The sequence below is a fragment of the Selaginella moellendorffii genome, unplaced genomic scaffold, assembly GCF_000143415.4.
Source record: "Selaginella moellendorffii unplaced genomic scaffold, v1.0 SELMOscaffold_125, whole genome shotgun sequence".
NCBI lineage: Eukaryota > Viridiplantae > Streptophyta > Lycopodiopsida > Selaginellales > Selaginellaceae > Selaginella > Selaginella moellendorffii.
In genome coordinates this window covers 216,929-238,679 of record NW_003314386.1, presented here as the reverse complement: position 1 = coordinate 238,679, position 21,751 = coordinate 216,929, and the positions used below count along the sequence as shown (strand labels likewise).

The 21,751-nt window shown below is 46.0% G+C and overlaps 5 protein-coding genes across 6 annotated transcripts; 3 read left to right on the top strand and 2 right to left on the bottom strand.

Annotated features, from left to right (window-relative positions):
- Window positions 1-2,865: 2,865 nt before the first annotated feature.
- Window positions 2,866-4,184, top strand: LOC9644810. Of its 2 annotated transcripts, none has more exons than XR_002991124.1 (3): window positions 2,866-3,619; window positions 3,684-3,853; window positions 3,927-4,184. XR_002991124.1 is itself a non-coding variant. In XM_024665626.1 (3 exons), exons 1-3 carry the CDS (start codon window positions 3,590-3,592, stop codon window positions 4,144-4,146), a joined length of 420 nt encoding a protein of 139 aa, XP_024521394.1. In that variant the 5' UTR covers window positions 3,315-3,589; the 3' UTR covers window positions 4,147-4,184. The 2 variants fall into 2 exon arrangements, 1 of the variants encoding a protein (XP_024521394.1); XM_024665626.1 differs by having other exon boundaries at window positions 3,315-3,619.
- A 1,914-nt stretch (window positions 4,185-6,098) lies between these two features.
- LOC9644852 (cilia- and flagella-associated protein 61) lies at window positions 6,099-10,706 on the bottom strand. Its single transcript, XM_024665673.1, has 11 exons — window positions 10,579-10,706; window positions 10,432-10,522; window positions 10,127-10,375; window positions 9,970-10,071; window positions 9,610-9,919; window positions 9,401-9,558; window positions 9,131-9,340; window positions 8,942-9,056; window positions 7,570-8,885; window positions 6,947-7,512; window positions 6,099-6,890 (listed from the first exon to the last, which is right to left on the bottom strand). Exons 3-11 carry the CDS (start codon window positions 10,328-10,330, stop codon window positions 6,140-6,142), a joined length of 3,732 nt encoding a protein of 1,243 aa, XP_024521441.1. The 5' UTR covers window positions 10,331-10,375; window positions 10,432-10,522; window positions 10,579-10,706; the 3' UTR covers window positions 6,099-6,139.
- Window positions 10,707-11,290: 584 nt separating this feature from the next.
- LOC9644808 (malonyl CoA-acyl carrier protein transacylase) lies at window positions 11,291-13,179 on the top strand. The gene is made up of 10 exons (XM_002991888.2): window positions 11,291-11,613; window positions 11,688-11,773; window positions 11,849-11,915; window positions 11,968-12,110; window positions 12,166-12,214; window positions 12,265-12,402; window positions 12,464-12,544; window positions 12,606-12,782; window positions 12,841-12,927; window positions 12,980-13,179. The coding sequence occupies exons 1-10, from the start codon at window positions 11,401-11,403 to the stop codon at window positions 13,043-13,045; spliced, it is 1,107 nt and encodes a 368-aa protein (XP_002991934.1). The 5' UTR covers window positions 11,291-11,400; the 3' UTR covers window positions 13,046-13,179.
- Window positions 13,180-13,292: 113 nt separating this feature from the next.
- On the bottom strand, window positions 13,293-14,627 carry LOC9644851 (protein transport protein Sec61 subunit alpha). The gene has a single exon (XM_002991843.2). The coding sequence runs from the start codon at window positions 14,625-14,627 to the stop codon at window positions 13,293-13,295; it is 1,335 nt and encodes a 444-aa protein (XP_002991889.2).
- A 2,749-nt stretch (window positions 14,628-17,376) lies between these two features.
- Window positions 17,377-21,412, top strand: LOC9644850 (peroxisome biogenesis protein 6). Its single transcript, XM_024665654.1, has 15 exons — window positions 17,377-17,658; window positions 17,715-18,290; window positions 18,349-18,586; window positions 18,638-18,779; window positions 18,836-19,058; window positions 19,107-19,265; window positions 19,332-19,568; window positions 19,615-19,773; window positions 19,821-19,943; window positions 19,996-20,106; window positions 20,155-20,193; window positions 20,247-20,368; window positions 20,424-20,568; window positions 20,621-20,683; window positions 20,731-21,412. Exons 1-15 carry the CDS (start codon window positions 17,377-17,379, stop codon window positions 20,812-20,814), a joined length of 2,703 nt encoding a protein of 900 aa, XP_024521422.1. The 3' UTR covers window positions 20,815-21,412.
- The last annotated feature ends 339 nt before the right edge of the window (window positions 21,413-21,751 follow it).

The following is a 21,751-nucleotide window of genomic DNA, read 5'->3' as shown; positions in this document are numbered from 1 at the left end:
TAAGACTTCATTTAAAAGTTTTGAACTGATGTCACCTAAAGCTCTTATTATAAATACTTGCTTTAAGCCACGGTTATCATCAATAGTACATTTACCAATCCACATTCGGACAATAATTTTATAAGAAGATATATTGATTACTTTACCACCAAGGTTAATATTATAGTTAAGACTTACATCTGGTCCAAGAATTGCCATTTTCTTACCAAACTCATGAATCAAGTCAGCAATAGCTGATTTTAGCAAGGTGTATGCAATAGAATTTGGAAATTGATTTATTCCATCATAATTTTGAAACTTAATAGGTCCAATACCCAAAGGGTAATTAACTTGACTAAATACAAATGTAGTGGTGTAAATTACAAAGAAAATAAATAAAGTATAAAGTTTAAAATCCATTAAAAATATCCAAAATAAAACACATATATATATACATAAACAAGAAAATGTATAGAAATTTATATATTCGACTATTACTTATCTTTATCAATAAGAAAACAGCCAAAATAATAGTAAAGAAAATTAAAATACATTTCTCTATAAACTCTAAAGTTCAGAAATTGACAATTTAGATATATGATAAAACATACATTAAATAAATATGAAATTATTAAATTTATTTAGGTTATTTCTCAGCATGACATTAATAAAATATTTATCACAATTTTTTTAATCATAGTAATAAGCTTCTTATAATATTAAGATAATATAGAGTCATTAGGATTTTTTGTGTTAATCCATCCATAGTATAGACCCTTAGTCTCAACTCAATAGAGTTAATTGACTTACTGAGCATCTAATCAGTTGTAAACTTTATGTTTCCCTCCATATTTAAAAACAAAACACAAATATAATACATCATAATTCTAATATCTTTGAGTATAAAAATAGGAAGTTTTTTACTATATATATATAAGGCACTTTAATATTTTAAGTATTAGAATAGAGACTTATATATGGTAAAAAATATGGTTTTGCGGAGGTGTCAGAAAATTCAAGACACACCTGTGTTTTGAATTGTTTAAACACTCATAAAATAATATTTAAAAGCCATGTATGCTATGCATAAACTCTCAATCCATGTTAGTTTATATCTTTTTATTGTGTCTTTTAATTTTTACTTTTTGTTCTAGATTGCAACAATTTCTTCCTTATAGTGGCTAGTGGCTGATGCATTCTCCTGCTCTGCAGCCTTCTTAGATTCAGTGAGTGTTGAGTCTCCAACGTTTGTTTACTTGTAGATCAAATTCAAGTGTTGGTCTAATCCTTAGTTCACTGGCAGCTTGCAGTGTTTTTCAAGTCCACTAATCTGACAAGAGTTTATGGTGGTTTTACTTGGTGATGGTCCATTGAATGCCTGGGCAATGGATCTGTTGGATGCACTCTAGTCACACATGGCATGGGCAAGCTTATCATTCCATTTATTAGCTTGGTCCATTTGTTTTTCATTTCTTTTTTGCTAGGTCTAATGATATTCTTTGAGAGTATTCAGCAGAGGTATCAAGAAAGATAGAAGTTAATATGTGTATAGTCTTCCTCAAGGAAGCTGAGTACATAGATTGCAAGACATATTGCATTACTAAGATTTTTGTAGTAGAGATTGATTATCAAGTTGTGCTTTTCCATTTTTACTCAAGGAGTTTGGGCAACTTGTAATCAACAGCCCAGTGTTTGCTAAGCAATTTCTAGGTAGTGCATGCTATAACCACAGAGCATGAAGAATAAAGAAAGATGCGAATCTTTGGAATCCATCGCACTGTCCACGTGGACGGCATCCAGGGGCTTGTATGAACATGGATCTAGATTGACTCACCCCAGGAGGATCCACGAGCGGATCCTGGAGGCCAGCTACTGGCCGAATCGATACCTCTCCAACATGATCGCTTACATGTATGGCAAATGCGGGAGCTTGGGCGATGCCGAGGCCAATGTCTTCATCACGCAATTCGAGGCCTGCGCGGCCTTCTTCTTCCGCGGGATACCAGACACGGACATTGTCTTGTGGAATTCGATCCTCCAGGCCTTCGCCCAGCGGGAGATTTTCAAAAGAATGCCGTGCTCGAGCATCTTCTCCTTCACTACTATCGTTTCCGTATTCGCCCAGGTGGGATCCCTCGACCACGCGATGCGAGCGTTCCATTTCATCCCCGAGAAGAGCGCTGTCTCGTGGAATGCTGTCTCGCAGATCGGCCAGCAACACACTGCCTTCGATCACTCCCCCGATAGAAACGATCTGACTTGGACCTTTTGGATAGCTGGATATGCCCAGAATGGGCATATGGAGCTTGCTGTAGTGATGTTTGCTTCAGTGCCTTCGATAAATCTAATCTCTTGCAATATAATGCTTGTTGGTTTTGGTAGTAACGGTTTCTTATCACAAGCTGTAGATCTCTTTTCTAGAATGGCTTGTATGTAATCTTATTCTTGGGGTAGTTTAGTCTCAGAATATGCCCGCAATGGGTATCTGGAAGACGCGAAGCACATGTTAGAGAGCTTTTACACCGAAGATCCGAGCACACTTATAGGCGCGTACTCGCAAAAGGAATCCTCAAATGGGCATTTTGACACCGCGAACCATCTCTTTGAAAGAATGCCGGGGAGAAGCGCCGTGACTTACACCGACCTGAATGGAAAGCTCGTCGAATCGGAGCGTGGAATTGGCTCATGGCTTACACTCAGAATGAATGCCTGCACAAGGCCCAAGCAAACCTTCGACAAGGCAGCCCAGCACGACGTGGTTACCTGGTCATCCATGGTCCAAATTTACGCTTACCATGGTAGGCTAGACGAACACGGTAACTTGGTCGACCATGGTGGCGGCCTTTTCCTACAGTGGATTGGGGCTTTACCACAGTGGAGGTTCCCGACGAGGTAACTCTGATGGCCGTGCTCATCACTTGTAGCAACTCGGGCACGATTAAACGAGTCGGGGATTACGTGATAAGCTTTGGCGAGCTCCTGGAGTGGAAAACTCCAAGTTCGCGCTTGCCGACGTCGAGCGCGAGAGGAAGCAGCAGCTTGGCATTGTTCCCGTATCGTTGCAGCGGCGGGTCGACGATGAAGAACGCGTCCGGGATCGATCACAACAGGAAGGTGGACATGGTGGCGATGATGATGAACTCCTCGACCTCGCCAGTTCCTCCAGCTTCGTATCACGCAGCTCATTTCCATCTCCAAAAGCGCATCACGGACAACATCACCAGCAACAGCAAAGGCTCCCGAGTTCCATCACGGCTCCTCCGCCTCCACTCCCTCGAGCCATTCCAGCCCCACCGTGCCGCTGGCGCCGTGTCTCCACGAGCTCTTCAGCTACGAGTCGCCATCGCAGTTCTTCAAGGTGGTGGACAACAAGAGCACGAGTCGGGGGGTGGCGGAATTAAGGCGCTGCATCCAGGACATCTGCAAGCTCCATTTCCAGCAGCAGCACTACTCGGCTGTGACAATCAACGGCGCAACCATACTGGACGAGCTCGTGAGGAACTAACTAGCCAAGCCGAATCATCCAGGAAACTAATGGTAAGCTCACTTTTGCTATCGTTTTTTCTTTCTTTTTTCTGTTCATGACTACCGTGCTGGGTTCTGGGGAGTGATGGGAGGGCTGTGCATCGGGATAATTCCTGTAAGATCACCATTTATATGATCCTGCTATCGTTTCTTGACCAGGTTCTTTTTGCTTTTTGCAGCCATGCATTGAGGAGTTCAAGCACCCGGGTGGCAAAACCGGAGTGGTAATCAGTGGCCGAGAGTTACACCAGCAGGATCTCCAGGTTATCCAAGCGCGGCTACACAATCGACATCGATGGTGCGGTGGTACCGGGAATGAGATCAAGTGCCTGGGCAAGCTCGCTCCCTCGTAAGTTCTCTAGCTCTCTTCGATTTTCTTGCTCTCTTGTCTCATCACTTTTCTTCTGGACTGCTTCTTCCAGGATCGAGAAGCGAGGTGTCGGCTTTGGAATGTTTCTCCTGTCCCGGGGATTGACATTGAGACAACGAGGGTTCGTGTTTCTGACTTCTAACGCGTTCATAGACTTTGAGTTCCAGCGAGTCCTTTCAGCGATAGGTGAGAGCTTGTTCCATGCAATCAAAACAGGAACTACTACTTACAGCAGAACGGGTGAATATTCGTCTGTACTAATCCCGTGGTGACAAAAGAAAGTTTGAATGTACCATTCTACATGTTTCCATATCTACACTTGCCTTCGTCCATTTTTTTTCCTTTCCTGGCTCTTTTGCCGCTCAGTTCTTTCCTTCTTCATGCTCATAAATGTCCGCAAGCTTGTGTCATTGTCCCTCCATATCTCATTTTGTTTTTGCCACTCAGCTTTTTTTTTTGCTTGATCGTGCTCATACATGTCTGCAGCTTTTCCCTCAATTTACAACTCACGGTGTCTTTTCTCCTCATTTACATCGATATCTAGCCTTTGTCCATGTTGTTTCCTACTCAGTTCGTTTCTTCTTTGCGCTTGTCCAGTGTTCCCTCATTAAGCTTGATCTAAGTTTGATCTCGACCATATCTGTCATGTGTTTCTCCAGCATTGTTTTGTTTTTGTTCATGCTCACCCGGCATTCTTGTAAAATTGCCTTCAACCTCTCTTCCTTGTCTTGTCAAGTTGCTCCTCTTCAAAAGAAATCCTGTCTTTGTTTTGTGTCTCTTCACTACATCTGCTATCTGTTATATGATGTGTGTTTCTTCGGTTGGTTTTGCAGCTAGCTAACTGTAAAGAAAAGTGTAAGTATGAAGGAGAAAGCTTTCACAAACCTGGACAGGTGGGAAGCACACTCTTGCTCATGACTTGTGCTCCAGATCCGCGATTAGCTTCACCTTTTTCTCGTAGTTGCTCTTGTGATTGAAATAGCTTGCGTTCAAGATCCGGACGACGGAGTGAGTGGAGTCTAGCGTCTGATCTCCTTGGCTCTTTTGAATCTTAAACTCGTCCCGGTAGCGGGTGATGTGGTAGAGTGCCCGCAACTCCAGCCACAGCTCCAACTTTGTCACACCAATTTCAAGCTCGGGATCATCTGAGCAGCGGCGGAGGCGGAAGCGGCGAGGACTCACTCCGCTGTTGTTGTCCGGGAAATTCTCGGGGTCGAGAGAGTGGAGGAGAAGCTTCTTCCAGCTGAGCAGATTTCTGCGCCTTTCCAGTAGCTCTGCCGAGATTTGAGCTCCCAATTCGTGTGGTGCCCGCTTCTTCTCGTTGCACACCTCTGCTGCCTGCTTCTTCTCGCTGGACATGGCCGCTCCCCGCCAGTTCTTCTCAAACACTGCCTCGTAAAGCATGTAGAGATCAGAGAGGAGATCGATCTCCAAGTCCACTTCCAGCTGCGCTAGCCGGACTTGCAACTCTAACGGCAGTGGATCTAAAAAAATTTTACATCCCTCCTTGGTGCTTTCTGTAAACCTTACCTTCTTCTTTGCACCAATCGGGACTGGACATGGTTGCCGGAAGCAGGATCTCTTGGTCGTGTTCTTCTCCACTTCTCCTGCCACTGGAAGATTCTGCTGCTGGATTGGCACCACGATTTCTCGTACAACTTCATCCTTGTTGCTTGGGCGATCATGATCATACTGGACTTCTCCTGCCATCATAGTTGCAGCCCCTTCCTTCATGCTTGGCTGATCATGGTGGGTGCTTGGCTGATCATGGTGCCAGGGATCCCTTCCACTCCCTGGAAGCGTCACCTCTGCTTCTTCCTTCTTGCTTGGCTGGTCATGAAGTGTGACATCGGACAAGAGGGTCTTCAACCCTGAACACAGCTTGTTGTTGACGATCACCAGTGTCTCTAAATCCTCGATTTCAGTGGTGTTCTTCTTCTTCCTTGTGAAGAGAGCAGGCAAGCAGCCGAAGAACATGCTACCTCGCTCCGTGATGGTCGTGCGCCTAAGCATCATTCTTGAACCCTATTGTATACTCGAAAATTAAAAACCAAAAATACCACACATTTAACTCAATTGTGTATTCATACAAGAAAAAATTAATTTAAAGGAGGTAGTTTTATAGTTACTTATAAGTTATGTTTAAGGTGATATATTACAAACTCTTACAATTATATAATATTTTTTAAAAAAATATGTATCTAACAGTTATACAATATAAATATAGTGACAAAATATCTTGTAATTATATAAACACAATGCATGTCAGTCTACTCGATCTAGAGCCAGCATGACGGGAGATGACTGCTCTAACAGCCCAATCATCCCTTGAATGGCTCGTTTGATCTGTTCTTCGTCTTCCCTGCCTTCCAGATCCAAGCTCTCGTCCCACACGGAAATGGACAGTACCTTCTTATCGATCTCCTTGATAAGATGATCCACAGTCGGCCCAATGTATCCCTCTCCCCTGAGCGTGAGCAGCACCGGTTTGAGCTCCTCCATCCCTTGCACCAGCTGACCAACAATCTCTTTGATCGTCTTCTTGTCCCGCTCCTCGGTCTCGGCCTTCTGGATCAGCTGCTCGAATGCGGTGTTGATGAGGTCTGAGGCAGTGACGAGTGCTGCCGATGCAGCTGCTGCCACCGCCGCGGCCGTCTGCTTCTTCTTCTCCACCACCTCTACGTCGTCCGAGGAAATAACTCGGGGAAGCAGCAGCCGCAGGTCCACCTTCTTCCGCGGGAGAGTGTACATCGGCAGCTCCAGCCGATGCTTCTCGATGAACTTGAGGAGTTCCTTTCTCACCAGCCTGGAGATTGCTTCCGCCAGCTCCGGGTCGATCTTGTCGCAGCTCTCAAACGAGGAGACGTCAGGCCCTCCTTTCGGGTGGCTCTTGCTTGTGTCAACAACGTTCTGCGTCAAGTTTGTGTAGAAGGGGAGGAAATCGTCGTGGAAGAGCACTGATGACCACGGTTGCAAGAGGAAGTTCATGATGTCATTCAAGCTTCCGTCGCTATATCTGTTTCGAAACATAATAGTCAGTACGACCAAAAGCACAAAGAACTCATGAGCTACCTTCTCGGAAGACTGTTGAGAAGAGACACTGGAAGCCCGACGACTTGGCTGAATTTCCAAGCGTCTGCCTTCACCTTCCCGGCGTAGAGGATCCTGGCGAGCTGCTTGTTCTCTGCGATGTCCACTCTCGCGTAGAAGTTGCTGAACTTGGTTAGCATGGAGTAGATCCGCAAGTCGTCCCAGTTCGTGGAGTGACAACTGGGAAGCACAATGCTGAAAAGCTGAACGCCGCCAGGGAGAATACCACCAGTGCATTTCGGTCGGCCCAAGAGTGGCGTAACTGGCGCAGGCCACTTCTTCCCGCCACCGCAATCCTTCGTTTTCTCAGGAAACCACGGTAGATAGCTCAGCCATAGCTTGCCTACATCTGGGAGATGACCGTTGAACCGGGAGATCAGTGATGCTGCCAAAGCTTCGCCAACCTCTTGGGAACAGAAAGTCTCAAGCTTCGGCAGCTTTCCACAGTTTCGGCTAAACTTGCAAGCAGTCCCAGCAGCATAAATGAGTGGGTCATTCGTTTGAAACTTTCCGTCCACAATCACACGTCCATCAAATATGATGTTCTCCTGAAAAGAAAAAAAAAACTTTCACTTGAGGTTGCAACCACAAAGCAAAATACTCACCCTTCTCATCACGTTGAAAAGAGGGACGTCGACTTGCTTCCGCTCGCAGGTCACCAAGAGACAACACGGGAGCTCGTGGTGGATTTTCTCGTCCTCTTCTTCACCCTGAGCTTCAAACTTCGCTGCCTTCAAACTTCCGGACCCGTTCGTAGTGACTCCAACAAGCTTCAAACCCGACTTGACAGCTACTTGACACCAAGCCAGCTCCTCCAGCAAACAACTCAAAATGTTTGCATCCCCGTGGACGTACTTGTTCGTCAACTTCTTCTCAGCGTGGCACAGTACGATGTTCGATCCCCTCAGTCCTCTGGAAAGCAAGAGCTGGATAACGTAGAAAGCTTCTAAAGTGGAGCCGTAAACCACTGCGTGACCTTCACCGTCGACAAGGACTTCGCGGGGGACTTTAAGCTTCTCAAGTGACCCTGTAATGACGTCCAGCCTCGCAAGGAACTCATCCGCCCGGATAACTTCCTTCACTGCACTGATCCCAAGCTTGCACCCCGTCTGGTCTTGCATCCCGGTTGTCATAATGAAGAGATCATACGATAGAACTTCCCCGTTCTTGAGTGTTATCGTCTGCGCTTCCCTGTCGAAGTCAGTCACGAGAGACGACTTTAGTCCGACCTGGCAATCAATCCCGAGCTTACTGAAGCACCGTGCCGGGCCTGATTCTACGTCGAGAATGGAAGCTGCTGACGACGAGAATCCCATAAAACCGCACGGAGATACCAACGTGACGTTTGTAAACTGCATCAGAGGATTCGCAATGAGCTTGTGAAGAAAAGCCTCCGCGGTGCGCGACGCACCGGCAACTAAAATTTTCGAGTTGACAGGAATCCTGTGCCTGCTTGTAAGCCTGTGAGTGGTGAAGTAAAGCGCACAGTCGAATCCGGAAAATAGTCCCCTTGGTGAGAAGTTTGCAACTGACCCTCGCCGTAAGGCTCTTTTGGACGGTCCAATAGTCTCGGGATGTCTGCCCCACTTCTGAGAGGGGCTCATATAAACGTGTTGTCTTGCGGGAATTAGCAGCATGTCTTCAATAACGTCGGGAAGATCCTGGTCTGGAAAAATGGGGCAGTAGAGCAGCGTTTTCTCTGTCTGGCGCATGATCTCTCTCAGGAATAGTTTTCTGCGATGACGAAAAATTGGACTCAGTGCCAAAAGAGTAACGCACGCTTGGTTTGCTGGAGGGTGATGTTCCAGATTGATGAAGGACTTGACGCAAAACTGCGTTGTCAGAGCTTCCACAGGAACGGTCTCCTCAATCATTGCCAAGCCAACAATTTGAGCAGACAGCACAGCGACTATGGTATGGCCTGGTTGGAGTACGAAAAGTTACACGACATCAGTAAAAAAAAACTCTAGTACTTACATCCTTTTCGTGGATGCTCGACCAAGTCGACAATGCTCTTGCAGTCCTTAAAATCTGCCAAGAACTCCGCAAGAGCATCAGCATCGCGGGACATAGTATGTCGGACTTCAAATCCCTGATCATTTCAGTAAGAAGTTCTGTAAAACTCACGTACTCAGAACTGGCTTCTTGTCACCAAAAGTTACTTACAGGAGCCAAAGAATCACGGTGAAGAAGATATAGGCATAAATGAGCGATTGACAGGTCTGGGGGATGATCCGTCATCACACGAGTTTCCGGCAGCTTGACGTTTTCAATTTTCCTTGAAGATCTGCAGGGTACTCTCGCAAACAGTCGGAGCAACGGATGTATCCGACTGGTGTATGGAAAGCCCACCAAACAGTAATCTCTAGTCTCTAGCTTCAATCACAACGTATCATACAGTCAGACACCGCAAAAAGAAATGACATTTACACTGACCTCGAAAGCCGACATAACGAAGTCAATGCCCTGATTTTCAAACTCTTCCTCGATGCAAAGCATGCTGATTTGGAACGCGTTCGTAATCTCCACAGGAACGTCGACTTCCACGACTCGAACTTTTGGTGCTTCCTCAGCCTTCATTTCAGGAGTGCCCCCTAGAGAAAATTGAAGTAAATTTGCTTGTCAAGACAGAGTATTGATCATACCGGGCTGGTTTGTCGCAGCAGCAGCAGCAATACCAGTAACCTGCTGAGTGACCTGTTGCGGAACTGGAGAAGAAACTGGAGAAGGAGATGGAGGAGCAGGAGCTGGAGAAGGAGCAGGAGAAGGAGACGGAGCAGGAGAATTCGAAGAGGCCGGAGAAGGAGCAGCAGGAGCCTCCGCTTGGTTTTGTGGCACTTCCGGAGTTGGTGTGCTTGCTGGTGTGCTTAACGGTGTACTCCCTGGTGTAGCTTCAGCCGAAGAATCTTGAGCAGCCACAGGCTCTTGGACAGTGAATTCGAATTTTCTCGTCACCTTTAACATGGAAAACAGTTAAAACTTAGAACGAATGGATTTCACGTTACCTTCTTTGTCAGCGTGTCATAGTCATCAGTATTGAAATTGAAGCAATAGTCATTGCTGATTAGAGCAGTGATGGCCATCAGTCCAACGATCTTATCGTCCACCTGCAAGTGACAACACTGGCTACTGCATGAGGCATACAGAGAGTAGAAAACTTACCTCCGCCACGAAAACGGTATTGTCTTTGTCTTGAGCAGCAATGAGTCTAGCAACTGCGTAAGGCTGAGACGGAATTGCGATTTCAGGCACTTGAGCCAACGGCGAGCCCCTCTTCTGAGCCCGCTCAATGACCGGAAGCAGCTCATCATTGTCCTCAACCACAGCCCTTCTGATTTTCATGGTCGGAAGAACTGTGCTGGACATTTACAAACAAATCATCCAGTAAGCCGGCTTCATGAGTTATTAATGCTGAGAGAAGGAAAAATGACATTAAAAGCTTAGTAATCACAAGATAGGACCCGAACCTTCGCAAGCATGCACACATGAGAAGCCCATAATCAGAAGTCCGTGACATCGTCTTGAATAGCTGGGGAAAAACTGGATATTGTGCAGGGCCTACAAATCGATACAAAGCTTACACTCATTCTCTCGTGTGTATAACGAAAACTTACTTGGAAGAAGAACAGCTTGGATATCGGGACAAAGGGTAAAGACAGCGCGCATAAAAGCTGATGAAGAACGCTGCATTTCATCCTCAGTAAGCGAGCACATCGCACACACCTCCATCCATAACAAGCTATCCGTCTGTGATAGGAAAAAACCACGTTAAAACATCATACTCGCGAGAGTAAGAAACTTGCCAGGAATCCAAGATCCGAAGCTTCTTGCCTCGCCCAAGCTCTAGCGTCAGGAATTTTTCTCATCGCAACAGTCCCGGGAACTGATGGCGCGTCGTTGAAAGAACAAAACGCCACCAATTTGTCGTCGGCATTGAGCACCACAAACGAGTAGATGGACATCTCACTGCACGGTCACAAGAGATAGAATCAAAACTAAAGAGCATGGAATTTGTAGCAGCAGGCAATAAGGAGAGAATCTAAGGCAATGCGCTGCGAGATCTTAGCAACAGGAAGGAGAGAATCTAAGGGATCGCTAGCAACAGAAGAAAGAAACAAAATTCTTACATGATGAAATGGAAATCGAAAGCTCCAAATGTGGATTGAAGCGCCACGCGCTGAGGCAGGAATGCGGCCGTGGCGGCATCGGCATCCTCGGCGGCCGCCAGGCGGAGCTTGAATCCTCCGCACAGGCTGAGCGCTTCCATTTTCCTTCTTTTGCTCAAACCCTAGAAACAAACTACCTCAAGAACAGCATATTCTTTTATATGCCCTAAAACCATTGGCGTTGGGGATCTCGCGGAGGGGACGGACGAGCGCAGCTAGAGCGAGCCTCTTAATTGTGGAGATTCTAGGTCTGTGATGTGAGGGCAAGCAATGGCGATGTCGAGCTTGCTGCCAGGCGCCACTACGCGAGGGATCTTCGCATCGTCGTCCTCTGTGCTTCCTTGCGCTGGATCTCGCGTCGAAAGGTGCAATGCGAGGCGATTGGCGCCGATCCGGTGTGTCGGCGTCCAGGCCGAGACGATTGCAGCGGATAATCTCTTCCGGGATTACAAGCCGCGGACAGCATTTCTCTTCCCTGGACAGGTGAAAGGCTGCGAATTTTTTGGTTCTTCTTTTTCTCGTTGTCATGAGTTTTGTGTGTTGTTGATCGATCAAAGGGAGCGCAAGAGCTGGGAATGGGAAAGAGTGCGCATGAAGTAGGAGAAGCAGCAGCGCTCTTTGCAAAAGCCAGCAACATTCTTGGGTGAGTTTCTGGAGCTCTTCTCTCTCTCTTTTTTTCTTTTCCTCTCTCTTTAAGTATAGCGTTTCTTCCTGATAGCTACGACCTTCTCGATGTTTGCATGAATGGTCCAAAGGAGAAGCTCGACTCTACTGTCATCAGCCAGGTTTGTGAATTCTATTGGCTTTGTATGAGTAAAGCTAACTATTTGATCGTAGCCCGCTATCTATGTTGCTAGCTTGGCTGCAGTGGAAGCCTTGCGAGCACGCGAAGGAGGCCAGGCCATCATCGATTCGATTGACGTAGCATGCGGGTTGAGCCTTGGCGAGTATACCGCACTCGTTTTTGCTGGTGTGCTCAGGTAGCTTTCGTTGAGTTTAGCCGCATTAGTGTCTCATTTTTCTTTCCTTTTCCAGCTTTGAAGATGGTCTGAAGGTTGTAAAAAAGCGAGGCGAAGCCATGCAGGTTCTCCTTTTACTGAGGCTTTGGCTTCTAGACTAATCTATTCATCTCAGGCTGCATCAGACGCGACAAAAGGGGGGATGGCCAGTGTCATCGGGCTCGATCCAGTGAAAGTTCAAGCTTTGTGTGATGCGGCCAACGAAGAAGTTAGTGAAGAAGATCGAGTTCAAATTGCCAACTTTCTGTGTCCTGTAAGTGAAGTGCCTGCGTCCGGCCTCTCATTTTCTGCCGGTTTTTTCATTTCTCGTCCAGGGAAACTACGCCGTTTCTGGCGGTCTCAAAGGTATCGACGCCGTGGAGGCAAAAGCGAAAAGTTTCAAGGCTCGAATGCTGGTGAGCTTGATTCGAGAGCGCCAAAAGGTTGAATCCAATACATACTTGATCGTAATCGCAGGTAAGACTGGCAGTAGCAGGAGCTTTCCATACGCAATACATGGCCTCTGCCGTGCCAACGCTAGAGGCTGCTCTAGCCGACATCGAATTCAAAGTTCCCAGGATCCCGGTGATTTCAAACGTTGACGCGCAGCCTCACTCGGATCCCAAAATCATCAAGGAGATACTCGCTAAGCAAGTAAGCAAGATTTACCTCTCGTGACTCGTGACTCTTGACTGGTTGATCCATGATACAGGTAACCTCGCCAGTCCAATGGGAGACCACCGTGAAAACGCTGCTCAGCAGAGGACTTGAAAATGCCTACGAACTTGGCCCGGGAAAGGTCGGATAGTTGGCTGCGTTGTTAAGAAAAGCTAAAGTAGTTTGCGATGCAGGTGATCTCGGGTATTTTCAAGCGTGTTGACAAGAACAGCCCGCCCGTCACAAACGTGAGCGTGTGAGTTAAGTATTCATCTCAACTAATTTTGCCAAAGCACTGAGCCTTTAACGAAGGTTGAAAGCCTTTTTAAGATGATAATATTCAGTGTGCTAGCATTACCAGAAAATGCATGAAGAACACTACAAATTTTTTCTAGAGGTCTACTGTTTCGAGAAAACCTTGTTGATTTCTTTCTTCAGATCAAAGCTTTACAGAAATTAAAGTGAATTGATCATTCTCAAAAAAGTTTTGACTGTTTCTCCTTTTGCTTAAATCTGCTTCTCCTTCTGAATCGTCCTTAGAATGTGAGAAATGGTGCCAGCTGCTATAAAGAGCCCAGTTCCAGATCCAATCACTCCCATCATACTCGCCACCACGGAAACAACACCAATGCCAAATCCTCCAAGCGCTGCCGCCGCTGGAATGTATCGATCAAGCTCTTTTTGGAGGTGGGAGCTCCTGTGTCCCACGATCGTCAACCCTTCCTCTCTCCACCTCTTCGCTACATCCTTGGAAGACGATCCAGACAACTCAATCCACGCTTTGGAAAGTAAAGTGCAAGACACCACCGTGAACACGGAGTAGACGAGAAAATGGAGTGGCTCTTGGATCACGCTCGCTGGAGGATGAAAAAAGTTGTAAATCATCCCACCGAGAACTCCCATCACGAAATTGTTGTAGCCCAAGATCTGACCCATGCATTCGTAGGTCTTTCCCAGACTACTCGCGAACTGGGATAGAAGCATCACTGGCGTTGTTGCAGTGTAAAAAAGCTCGATCGGATACTCCATTCGCCGCCCTTTCGGATTGATCACTTTGATCACCACGCTGAGAGACTGAAGAAATAAAATCACGCCGATCGCTGCGATAGTCAGCAGCAGCGTCCAAAGATTTGGGAGGTGCCTTCGAAAGAAGATACTCCGGATGGTTCTCATGTTGAAACCGCCATGGAACAATCCTCGAAAAGCTTCCACTATGGCGCCTTCGAATTCAACTCGTCCTCGAAAGTTGGCGGTGACGGGACTGAACGAATGCCATATCAAGCTCTCTGCAACATTGCATGCCGCAAACAAAGAACTCGCTGAGGTCCCGACTCCATATCCTTTCTCCAAAACCTCGTCGAGAAACATGATCATCAAAACTGTGGAAACAAGTTGCAGCACCACCATGATTGAGCTTATCACTCCGATCGATCCATACATCCCACCAGCAACGTTCATGATTGCCAAAACCAGCGTCAAGAACAGCCCCCCAACCTTTTGTACCATTTTCATGGATTTCGTGTCCTTGAAGCTTAGAATCTTGCCACTGGCCATCACTTGCACTGCCATGTTTGTGGTGATGAGCGGTGCGATTCCCAAATCCATGAGCGTCCCGTGGCTTGAATTTGTGAGTAACTGATAAGGATTCTCGCTGAGAGATTTGGTGATGCCAAACACTGGTAGTCTACTGCTGACGATGAGGAGAGAAACACATAAACCTGTGTTTAGAAGCCTCTGCTCTAGCGGAATTGGGAGCTTGGGACTATCGATCTCCATGTTGAGTAGCCTGGTAGCCCCTGTAAACAATCTATCCGCAAATCCTTTCATCTTGGACAAGGCCATGACTAAAGATTAGGTTTTGTCGAGATTGGTAGCTTATTTATAAAAGGACAAAAGGCTAGAGGAAAAAGGTTTATGTTAACTTAAGCATAAAAGAAAATGTTTGGTTTGAGCAAGAGTTTAATTGAAGCTCTGAAACACTTGCCATCTTTTCATTATAGGATGGTTCGTGGTCTTATGTTGTGATCCACAACAAGATTAGTGTAGATATATGTTGGCGAGATGGGCATATCTTGCTCCTCTGTGACATTTCCAAGAGTGAATGCTGACTGATGAATAGGGATACTGATTAATCATGGACACCAACACAGACAAGAGCTCCCTTCTATTTGAGGAGCAAACACTAGAAACAACACTAAAGCAGTCTTCATAGTTAAAACTATGGAGCTTGATGAACTAGGCTCAATCAATGCCTGTTGATTAATGGTTGAGCTTGGGAGACCTTACATACTATTGACAAGATCCACCATCCGCTGCCAAAGTGGTCTTTACTCCATGCAATCACATTATTAGAACTCTAGCTTTAACAGAAATCTATCAATATATCAGAGCGGTTTCACAAGGACTTTAATATGAAAAAATAAAGAAATAAATAAGCTTGCCTTTTAGATATAAATTAAATCTGATCAGAGCCACGTTTCGATACTGGGATGCTGAATAAACTTGTTAGTTTTTATGTGTTTTTTTTGTTCAAAAGTCAAAGGTATTATTATAAGCATTATTATTTAATCAAGCACAAAGCTCAAATTCAAAGTGTTTAAAACAAACAAGAGCGTAGATAGCAGAGGCAAGAATTTATTGGTTTTATGATCTATAAATGATGGAGAGGATCAATATATCATAAAATGTCAGAGCAGTGTAGGTAAATATGCAATTTTTCTGGTTCGAAATAATATCAGAGCATCCTGGGACCTGTGGGTTATGAGCACTGCGCCACTCTGTTATGAGGAACTTTCTCCTACCCATCTCCAAGTCTCGGATTTTCCTGGTGATAGATAGTCAAAGGAGGTTTTGGATGGCAATAAAGGCAAATAGTAAAATTTTAAAGGAATATACTTCTAGGATATTTTAATAAGGAAGATATGGTTTTAGCATTCTTTGGAAGATCAAAACTTGTACCTATATATATAGGCATTAGCTTGAATTATTTTGTTTTAATTGTTTTTAGGCTAAAAAATATTATTGTTAAACCTTAATGAATTATTAAAAGTTTCTTTTGTCCTTTTGTAATATTTTTTAGTCATGAAAATTCTATATATGACTTGTATTGTATTATTAATATTTTAAATAACGTTAAAAAATAGTAGTATTCAAGATATTATTAATGGATGTTTCCAAAAAAAACCAAGTGATGCAGAAGACAACAAAAAAATTACTAAAAAGATCTATATTTGCTATTAATATTGTCTACTATAAATTGTATGTTGGTTAGTAGTTGTGAATTAATTAAAGTTTTCTCAAATTATTGCATGTTAATTTTCAGCTTGGTAAATTGAAGTAAATTGAAAATTATTATCTATGAATTTTAAATTTTTTAAATAATTCCTATGATATTAAGTTGCTAGTGATTGTTTACATGATATGAATTGTTACTTAAGATAAGTGATACTTAATATGTTTATATATTATTTTACAAACCACCATGCAATGATTATTATATATAACTTTTATATATTATATAATAGAATTAAGTTCTCAGTATTTTTTATAGTCTTGCCATGACACTATGACGAGTGGTTTCGTCTATGTCTAGCACAACACCAACTCTTGCATAATATAGAGATAATCATCAACTAACAAAACAAATCAAAGCCTTAAAATAAACTAATGGACGGAACTAACTTTACTTCCACCCCAAGAAAAGGGCAGCATATCTCCCAAAAGGATATTCTTGGTATTTAATCGAGCTCAACCTAAAATCGGAAGCAGTTTATTCTTGGTTCTTAGGTAGTATGGGAAGGGGCGGCCACAAGAAGCATGGATGGGAGCGCCCTAGGCACGATCAGGAGGGCTCAATCATCAACGCCAAGCCCAGCAAGCCCCGGAATTCGTCCAGGAATGGCGAGCGCCACACGCAGCCGCTGTGCAAATCCAGGGCCAAGTCCAAGGGCAATCGCAAGGCCCAAGGCCACGACCTTGGGGCCGATTACAGGCTCTACAACTGGACGCCCTTTGCTAGGGAATCCGTGAAGAAGGTTTCCCTGGATGTGGATCGCTACAAGGAGGATCTAGGGATCGCGCTCTCCCTCTCGCTCCTGGAGAGCCACAAAGCGGCCGCGGCGCTGGGCAAGAAATCCAAGGCGCCCATCGTTGAGGCGGTGGAGGAATTCCAGGAATACCAGGAATTTGAGGAGGATTCCGAGGATTTTGAGGGGGATTTCGAGGAGGACGACGCTTCCCTGCCGGAGATTGTATCGGAGGATGGCGATGATACCCTAGCCCGGCAGGGGACCGCGATTGAGGAGGAGATTGGGGGCGAATTTGCCCCCGAGATTGACAATCTCTGCGGGGATCTCACTGGAGTCGAGGACGTGTCAAGCGATGGCGACGGCGGATGGAGCTGGGAATCGTTCTCCTCGGCCTCGGATGATCGAGAGGTGGACGAAGACGAGGAGTATGAATTCGTGGACGAAATCCGCGAGGACGAGAATTGGTCCATGGTCCCCGCTTGCTGATTGATCGCTCTCCTGTGATTTCTTTGCTTGTTCTCGATTTCCCTCCTCACACTGTACATAGCATTGTTTTACTAAATATGAAAATTTTGGGCCATGGCCCATGGTCCAATTGCTTCGATCACTGGCCACTGGGAAATATTTTAGGGTTTATCGCCATGCCGGGGCGGAGGAGAGCGCTTGTGCTGCGCAAGACGTCGGCAGCTGTAAGCGCGCTTGTGAATGGCGATTTCGATCACTGCGCTTGTGCTGGCGTCGATCTTTCTGCGGGAATTCTCTTCGTCGATGACTCGGAGGGGGATTTTGTTCTTGGAGTGGCATCGTCGGTGCTGCGGGAGCTCTCGATCAGCTCCGGATCCTGGGTATGTGTTTCTTGCCGGCATTTTGATTACTAGATTGATCGGCCGATTATTTCCAGGTCTTGGTGAGGAATGCCGAGAGGAATGTGAGCAGGGCTGCCAAAGTATTGGTTCTAGATCCTCCTCTCTCCAATCCTGTAAGCTCAGAGCCTTCGTCTCCTCCCTCGCCAGCGCCCCGAAATTTCTTCCCATCGTGTAGAGTTTCTCCTCCCTCGCCGTGTGTTTTCGATTCTCTCGTCGGTTACGTCTCGCCATTGCTGGCTTTCAATCTTGGAATCCATCTAGCCTGGCTGGAAACGATCGTTACAGCTGGAAACTCTGAGAGTTCTCCCTACGCTTTTGATAAGACCGCCTCCGTGCTCTTGCGTGTCGAAGCTCTGGACGACACACAGATCAAAGTTGCCTCACATATGAGAGTTTCGTACGTCAAGATCCCCGTGCTTTCCTCGAGCTTGGATAATACTCCACGAAACCGGCAGGAAGAAGTCGATGCTGCGCTAAAGCTCTATTTCAGTGGCGGCAAATGCATGGCAACGGGGGACTTGTTCTCGGTGAAGTTGCCATCGTCGACGATCACGGATTTTTATCAGCGTTTTCACTACGGCATGGAAAGTGAAGATACGGTTCTCTTCAAGGTGATGATATTTTTCGTGTTTTTTTCTTCTTTCGAGTACTGAACTTGCGCTTTAGTAGGTGCTTTCATTGGAGCCATCCACGGAACCTTTTTTGCGCATAGACCAGAACCATACGGCCTTGGTTTTGAGTGGCTCCGTTCCTTCTTCCCTACCACCTCTCGTTCTCAAACAAAAATCATCGTGGTGCTCGTCACTTCACGCGCCTGCTGTACGTGAGCTCCTTTCACTCGCCGCGCCTTGTTTCCACCCGAACTTGTCTCCACTCAGGATATCGACGCTCATACTTGGCCCGGCAGGTACATGTTTCGTATTCCAAATTGCTCCTTTTCACCTTTTGGATAATTCAGGTGTGGGCAAACGAACTGTAGCAAGGCTTGTTGCCGACGCGTTGGGAATTCACGTTGTCGAGTATAATTGCTACGAGCTTGTTGGTGCGTCGGAGGGAAAGACTGCTCTAGCGTTGGAGCATGTTTTCAAAGTTGCAAGCAGGTATATCCGTTTTGCAAGTTTGAGCACCAAACTAAATTATTATATTGCGCTGCAAGGTATTCTCCAGTCATTTTACTGTTGAGGCGCTTTGGTGCTTTGGGGGAGAAGAGTGGCGGAAGTCCTAATCAGTCACAGGGCCCATCTCGTGTGGCTGCTTTGCTAAAAAGCTGCATTACAAAGTATGGCTACTCTCGCCAGCCTGTGGAAGACGTCATAAGCGAGAATTCGGAAAACGTGGACGCATACAATGTCAACGAGGACTCTGAGACGGCCTTGAAGGTTCGGCATGTCACCATATTGTCTTTACTAAGTCTTAGGATACTCCAGAATGTAACGAGTTCAGTATTACTGATCGCTACCGCGGAAGACGAAGCGTCAGTGAAATCCCTCCGGCACTGCTTCACACATGAGATATCGATAGATACTCCTGATGAGGCTCAACGGTTGGAGCTTCTTCAGCACTTCCTTGGTTGTACAGAGCTAACGGTCCGTTATCTGATAATGTTTCTGTCTTTTTACAAACCGTGTGTGTGTGTGTGTGTGTGTGTGTAGGACGAGCTACTGCTTGGAGCAAAGTCTATCTCCTCGCAGACGGCGGGGCTTGTTCCGAGAGACCTTAAAGCTGTTGCTGCCGACATTTCTGCCTTTACAGTTGGCCCGTGTGATGATGAAAACAGCAAGATCTTGTCAAGCTCTCGAGACCATTGCAAGCGTTTCAGTCCTGAGTGTTTTGAGAAAGCTCTCGAACAGGTCAAAAAACGAACTGCCTCGGCCATTGGCACTCCAAAGGTATGCTGAGCAGCGTTTTTGCGTGGTTTCATTCTGCTTGATTTAGGTGCCAAATGTGAAATGGGAGGACATCGGCGGCCTTGAAAACGTAAAACGTGCTATCCTAGACACTGTTCAAGTACCACTTGTTCATCGCGAGCTGTTTACGTCTGGATTGAGACAACGCTCAGGTGTTATGTTATATGGGCCTCCTGGCACTGGAAAAGTAAGTTGATCTAGCTAAGTTCTGTATCTCACCGTGAATCTTGGCAGACTTTATTGGCAAAGGCGGTAGCTACTGAATGCTCACTCAATTTCTTAAGCGTAAAAGGACCGGAAGTTATCAACATGTTTATTGGAGAGTCAGAAAAGAACGTCAGGGAGCTGTTTCAAAAGGTCGTTTTTACAGAGCTCATGATCACCTAACAACTCAAGTTCTTTTACCCAGGCGCGAGGAGCTCGGCCTTGTGTCATATTTTTTGACGAATTGGATGCGCTTGCTCCAGCTCGTGGAGCATCTGGCGATTCGGGCGGTGTCATGGATCGCGTTGTTTCACAGGTAGCGAAAAGTGTACTTTTGTTTGGACTTAACCCAGGTTCGGTACAGCTACTAGCAGAAATCGACGGACTCGGAGAGAATACACAGGTGCAATATTCTCGGACTTATATTTCATGAGATTCTTAGAATGCAACTTGCAGGATCTCTTTGTGATTGGAGCGACTAATCGTCCAGACCTGATTGACTCTGCTCTTCTTCGACCCGGTCGCTTTGATAAGCTGCTTTATGTTGGTATCAGTCCAGATCCAACGTACAGAGAAAAGTATACTACCTTCTTTTCTGGTGATGACAATTCTTCCTGACTGCTTGATTTGCAGAGTTCTTTCGGCATTGTCACGAAAGTTTGACTTGGACAAAGATGTCTCGCTGGGACTCCTAGCTAGAAAGTGCCCAGATAATTTCACTGGTGCTGATATGTATGCATTATGCGCTGATGCCTGGATGCAAGCTGTGAAACGCAAGGTACACATGCATTTTCTATCACCACGCGATATACTGTTCGAGTGGTTTGCAGGCTTTAAGTTTTATAGAAGAAGACGATTCTACTGTGGTCGTGAAGCAAGAGGACTTTTTCCAAGTAAGACGTGCCATCTTTGTTTTGCTGCTAATTAATTTTCGTTGTAGGCCCTCGCAGAACTGAAACCTTCGCTTTCGTTGCAAGAGCTTGCGAAATATGAACGCTTGCGCGTTCAGTTGCAAGGCACTTGACATCGGAGAGACGTCACAGCGCACGTCTGAGTGAGATCATCGACGCATCAGACAATCAAATCAGCTAACTGGAGGAGAAGGAAGCAGGGAGTTAAACCACTGGGTACGTTCTTTTTCGTTTCAAATGCAAGTGGAAGAACAAAAAAGAAGACTCTCCTCACTTATCCTTTCCAGACTCAAATGTCGCTTTGGAACCCTCCTTGACATGGTCGGCGGCACCCTTGACAGTGTCCTTGGCACCCTCGACGCTCTCGGAGGCGGAGCTCTTGGCATCCTCGACTTTCTGGGAGGCGGAGTCCTTGGCATCCTTGACAGACTCCTCGGCGTTGTGAGTGCTCTCGGGCATCGCACTCGTCGGCTGCTTTCCATGCGCCGCTGCTTGCTCCTTGCCCGCGTCAGCGGTCATATCCTGCACTAGAAACGAATCCTCCACATCGGGGGCCTTGCCTGCGATCGCTCCTATCGTCACTGGGAATTTCTGGTTGTCTTCCTCGCGCTTGGCGAGACTACCGCCTTCTTCCATCTCTAAAACAGAGAAAACCGTGTGAAGGGACTCGTCTGGGCTCGGCCTTTATAAAGAGGATACGTATGGGCTGTTTCTAGGCTGCCAAGTGTTTCGACACGTGCCAGTAGGGGAACGTGCCAAATCGGCTGACTTACTGGGTGCCAACAATCCAAGTCGGTTCTAATCCACGTGGCACATCAGAGTTGATAAATGTGTCTGGCTTGAGCTGTTGCTCGTAGCTCTTTTTCCTCTTCTTGCCCTAGCTGCTCCTGAGTTTGTCTAATTTGCCAATTGCAGCTCTTGGGGCCTTCCTTCTTGTAGTAGGAATGCTGCTCACCAACTTGAGAGATGATGAATCTTTGCTACTCCTAACTTCTAGACTGTAACAAAAATCTTCTCTTACATACTACTTTGTTCTCAAACATACTTGGA

Excerpts from the sequence above, each read along its gene's own strand:
- LOC9644810 (XM_024665626.1), top strand. The coding sequence starts at position 3,590 with ATGGGAGGGCTGTGCATCGGGATAATTCCT. Across the intron at positions 3,620-3,683 it reads TGTGCATCGGGATAATTCCT|CCATGCATTGAGGAGTTCAA; the intron begins GTAAGATCACCA and ends TGCTTTTTGCAG. Across the intron at positions 3,854-3,926 it reads CTGGGCAAGCTCGCTCCCTC|GATCGAGAAGCGAGGTGTCG; the intron begins GTAAGTTCTCTA and ends TGCTTCTTCCAG.
- LOC9644808 (XM_002991888.2), top strand. The coding sequence starts at position 11,401 with ATGGCGATGTCGAGCTTGCTGCCAGGCGCCACTACGCGAGGGATCTTC. Across the intron at positions 12,545-12,605 it reads GTTTCAAGGCTCGAATGCTG|GTAAGACTGGCAGTAGCAGG; the intron begins GTGAGCTTGATT and ends TCGTAATCGCAG. Across the intron at positions 12,783-12,840 it reads AGGAGATACTCGCTAAGCAA|GTAACCTCGCCAGTCCAATG; the intron begins GTAAGCAAGATT and ends TCCATGATACAG.
- LOC9644852 (XM_024665673.1), bottom strand. The coding sequence starts at position 10,330 with ATGTCCAGCACAGTTCTTCCGACCATGAAAATCAGAAGGGCTGTGGTT. Across the intron at positions 10,072-10,126 it reads ATACCGTTTTCGTGGCGGAG|GTGGACGATAAGATCGTTGG; the intron begins GTAAGTTTTCTA and ends TGTCACTTGCAG. Across the intron at positions 9,057-9,130 it reads ACCGTGATTCTTTGGCTCCT|GGATTTGAAGTCCGACATAC; the intron begins GTAAGTAACTTT and ends TGAAATGATCAG.
- LOC9644850 (XM_024665654.1), top strand. The coding sequence starts at position 17,377 with ATGAAAATTTTGGGCCATGGCCCATGGTCCAATTGCTTCGATCACTGG. Across the intron at positions 19,944-19,995 it reads TCAGGGAGCTGTTTCAAAAG|GCGCGAGGAGCTCGGCCTTG; the intron begins GTCGTTTTTACA and ends TCTTTTACCCAG. Across the intron at positions 20,107-20,154 it reads TGGATCGCGTTGTTTCACAG|CTACTAGCAGAAATCGACGG; the intron begins GTAGCGAAAAGT and ends GGTTCGGTACAG.
- LOC9644851 (XM_002991843.2), bottom strand. The coding sequence starts at position 14,627 with ATGGCCTTGTCCAAGATGAAAGGATTTGCGGATAGATTGTTTACAGGG.